Genomic DNA, 3,991 nt, shown 5'->3' on the forward strand with positions numbered 1-3,991 from the left:
CCTTTGTCCAGCAGAATCATCTTGTCTCTGTCTTTTTTGATATTGAGAAAGCATATGATCGGACTTGGCGTTATGGAATTCTCCAGACACTGTTTGACATTGGACTCTGTGGTCATTTGCCAATTTTCATCAAAAATTTCTTGCTGAGACGTTATTTTCGTGTTAAACTAGGATCTAAATTTTCTGATCTTTACGTTCAAGCGGAAGGCGTCCCACAAGGCAGCGTTTTAGGTGTCACATTATTCATCATGCATATTTCACCAGTTTTAAACTTCTTCCCCCTACTGTCTCTGGCTCTCTCTATGTCGATGATCTGCACATCTCGTGTTCAGGATTCGACATGAGAGTCATCGAGCAACAACTGCAATTAGCTGTGAACAAGATCTTAGACTGGTGTGATCAGAATGGTCACAGTCTTTCACCATCTAAAAGCTGCTGTATCCATTTCTGCAGTAAACGCTCGCTTCATAATGACCCTGACATCTCCATTCAAAACATTAATATACCAGTCGTGCCCCACACGAAATTTTTAGGAGTCATTTTCGACAGTAAGCCAACTATTATACCTCATATCAGGCTATTACGTAAACAATGTGAACAGAAACTGAACATTTTGCGTGTACTGTGTAATACATTTTGGGGAGCTGATCGCCTAGCCCTGCTACGCATATATCAAGCGCTGATACTTTCACGGCTTGACTATGCATGCGCAGTTTATGGCTCTGCAACAGCCTCCAATCTACGTATCTTAGATACCGTACACCATTCAGCTCTTCGCATTTGTTCGGGAGCTTTTCGTACATCCCCCGTTGAAAGTTTATACGTTGTCTGCAATCAAATACCATTAGATTTACATCGCATGAAGCTATCTCTCAGTTATTACTTTCGTATCATGTCCTCTAGATATCATCCACTAAAGCATTATGTAATTTCATCAAACCTGGAGAGATTATATGCAGCTAGATCTTCTCACGTCCGTCCATTTCATGCTCGCATGCGTTTACTCATTAAAACTTTTGACGTTTGCAAATCACCATCGCAATCAGTGGATCATCTTCTCATACCTCCTTGGAACATTATACCATATCAATTTTATTCCCCCTTTATGATGTATAATAAATCTAATGTTGCACCCATTATCTACCAGCAACCATTCATTTCTCATCGTGACCAATATTCAGAGTATGTACCTGTGTTTACTGACGGATCAAAATCTGCGGGTTATGTGGGCTGTGGCGTCATTATCGCTGATGATACTTATAGCTACAGAATCCCAAGTATTTGCTCCGTCTTTACTGCCAAAGCTGCTGCCATCCTCTTGGCACTGCGGCTGATTTCCACTCGCGCTACACGGAAGTATTGCATATACTCCGACAGTATGAGTGTTTTGAGACAGTTAGAAAATTTTAACAGTAATACTCATCCGATTTTATGTTTTATTAACCACTTGTTGATAACCCTTCACAAAAATAGATTTCATATTTTATTCTGTTGGATACCGAGTCGCGTCGGTATTCCGGGGAACGACTTGGGTGATTCGGCTGCACGATCAGCTACCTCTATTTTAACTATATCTGTACCTCTCTCGGACACAAAGACTTATATTTGACAGTTCATCACATCTGTTTGGCAACAACATTGGGATCTAAAAATTTATAACAAGTTGCATTCAATAAAAACAGATTTTAAACCTTATCCTGTATTGAGTCTGCGGCATGCAGATGTAAAATGAAACAGTCTCCGAATCGGCCACACTCGGCTGACCCACCTACATTTGCTATTTGGGGAACCTCCTCCCCAATGTAACAACTGTAAAGTTTTACTCACTATCCATCATATTTTAATCATCTGCCCATGTTTTAACAGTCATCGTCTAACTTTTTTTGGTAGTTATATTTTAACTCTGTAGGATTTGTTAGGTGACTCTCATCATCCTAACATTTTTGCGTTTCTACGCGCAATTGGTCTTTTATACTGTATATAACAGTTTTATTCTAATCACAATTTTATCTGATTTTATTCAACTTTGAATGCTACTGTTTTATAATGCGTTACTACATTTACATTTTATCTGATTTTACTCACTTTTGAATGCGTTGGTTTCGTTGTATTCAGTTTTATAAATTCCGTGTGACTTGTAATGAGGAAAATTCGTAATATACATTTACCTTTATTTTAAAACCGTTTGTTTGGCGCAGCATGTCCTTCTTTGGACTTTGCGCCATTAAACCCTACATTCAATCAATCAACCATTTTCCTAACATTTTCGCATTTCTGAGAGCTACTGATATTTTCTATTGTATATAACTGTTTTATCTGATTTTATTCATTCTTATTTCTTACTCGTGTACCTTTTTACATTTTCTGTGTATTTCAAGTAATTACGCTTTTTATCGAAATTTACCAACGTTGAAATATACGTACCTAGTGATTAACCATTTGGTTAGCTTTTCATTTATTTTATGAAGAGGAAACTGTAGTATACAATTTTTCATTTGATCTGATTCAACATGATGTTTGGAGCAGCATATCTTCCATTAGATCTTGTACCATAGAACTTTAGATTCAATCAATACATTAGAAAACGCTCTAGATCTTATTGTAAATTGAACTGCCTTCTGTTTAGCCCAATTTTGGGACACATATTATTGAATCAATGAAAAGGCTTCCATTCTTCTTACATTAAATAATTTCAATGTAATTGGTAGTCTTTCCCTGTTTAACACTATAACGATCAGAGCAATCATTCTGACCTCAAATCAACTTTGACAGGCATTGATTCCTAAATTAATTTTAACAGACATCCATGATTTTTCTTAACATTTTGAAGCCTTCGTACTAGGTAGGTAAAAATGACGGTCATTCTAGTGTTAATTTGCTCACTATAGCTAATAAACTTTATTTAAAATGTCGAGGTTCCATCACAAGAAGCTTGGAAATTTATAGTTTAATAGCCGAAAGGAATTTGGGACAGCTGCTTTAGATTACAGCTGCGTTACCATCTGTAGCAAAATAATTTGTTTTGCCCAGCCTGATTTCGTTTGCACTTGGTGACATTATTTATTCCACGAAAAACTCTAGTAAAAATTCATGAATTTAGTAAGAAAAATTAAGTGCCTAGATAAATTAAGAGCTTTTCTCTCTGACTTATTTTTCATAGTTTGTTTCGGCATATTATGATCTATTTGGGATTTATAACATTCGAGCCTCTGTTATACGAGTATCTAATAAAATTTTTCTAGTGAAATCCGTTATATTGAAAAGTATTATTGTTGCTACAATACTACAATAACACATTAATTTGTACAATTTATTTTAAATAATGATATAAATCATGAAGGATATAAATTAAAAAGTTAAAGAACTATTCAAGCTGAATAAATCGATTTGAAATACTTATTTGAATCAATACTTATTTTTTAGTGCACGTGCTTTTGCAATTTAAAAAAAAGAGTATACTCTTTTATACATTTTTGTAAAATTCTTGTACAAACAATAAAAAAACGAATTTCTCCTTGCTGAGGAAAATACCAATTTTTCACTGGGTACTTTTTAAAGGGGCTTTCTAACAGACATTTTAATGTATTCTTACCTATTTCATAAGAAACTAACAACTAATTCGGTATGGTCGTCTGAGTCTTTACCTACAAAGACTTCGGACGGGATTGGATTTCATTTGTTAAAAACTGAGAGTCTGATTAATTTGAATTTTTCGGATCATTTTTAATGGCTCGGAGTTCATTCTAATGGGAAATCTGCAAGGGCTTCACCTGATAAGGCTTGATGAATAAGAACAGGGAAGTAATTTCTAGAGTTTTATTTACTTAGCATTTGTAAAATTGACTGTAATTTTTCAAGGACTCCCTTTGGATCATTTCTTGTAGATTCTCAAATAAACATTTTTTAAAGTAATTACTTACTTATATCACTTACCTATTATATAGAATAGACAACTTACTAATTATATAATATAATACATTTCTCAACCTTG

General features: G+C 34.8%; 1 protein-coding gene across 1 annotated transcript; it reads left to right on the forward strand.

Annotated features, from left to right (window-relative positions):
* Positions 1-340: 340 nt before the first annotated feature.
* LOC147808099 (uncharacterized) lies at positions 341-1,609 on the forward strand. The gene has a single exon (XM_087166871.1). The coding sequence runs from the start codon at positions 341-343 to the stop codon at positions 1,607-1,609; it is 1,269 nt and encodes a 422-aa protein (XP_087022997.1).
* The last annotated feature ends 2,382 nt before the right edge of the window (positions 1,610-3,991 follow it).

This window comes from Parasteatoda tepidariorum, chromosome 6 (assembly GCF_982258835.1).
Source record: "Parasteatoda tepidariorum strain Cologne lab strain chromosome 6, Ptep-v5.0, whole genome shotgun sequence".
NCBI lineage: Eukaryota > Metazoa > Arthropoda > Arachnida > Araneae > Theridiidae > Parasteatoda > Parasteatoda tepidariorum.

What these genes read in the sequence shown, in the direction of transcription:
- LOC147808099 (XM_087166871.1), top strand. Translation starts at nt 341, where the DNA reads ATGAGAGTCATCGAGCAACAACTGCAATTAGCTGTGAACAAGATCTTA.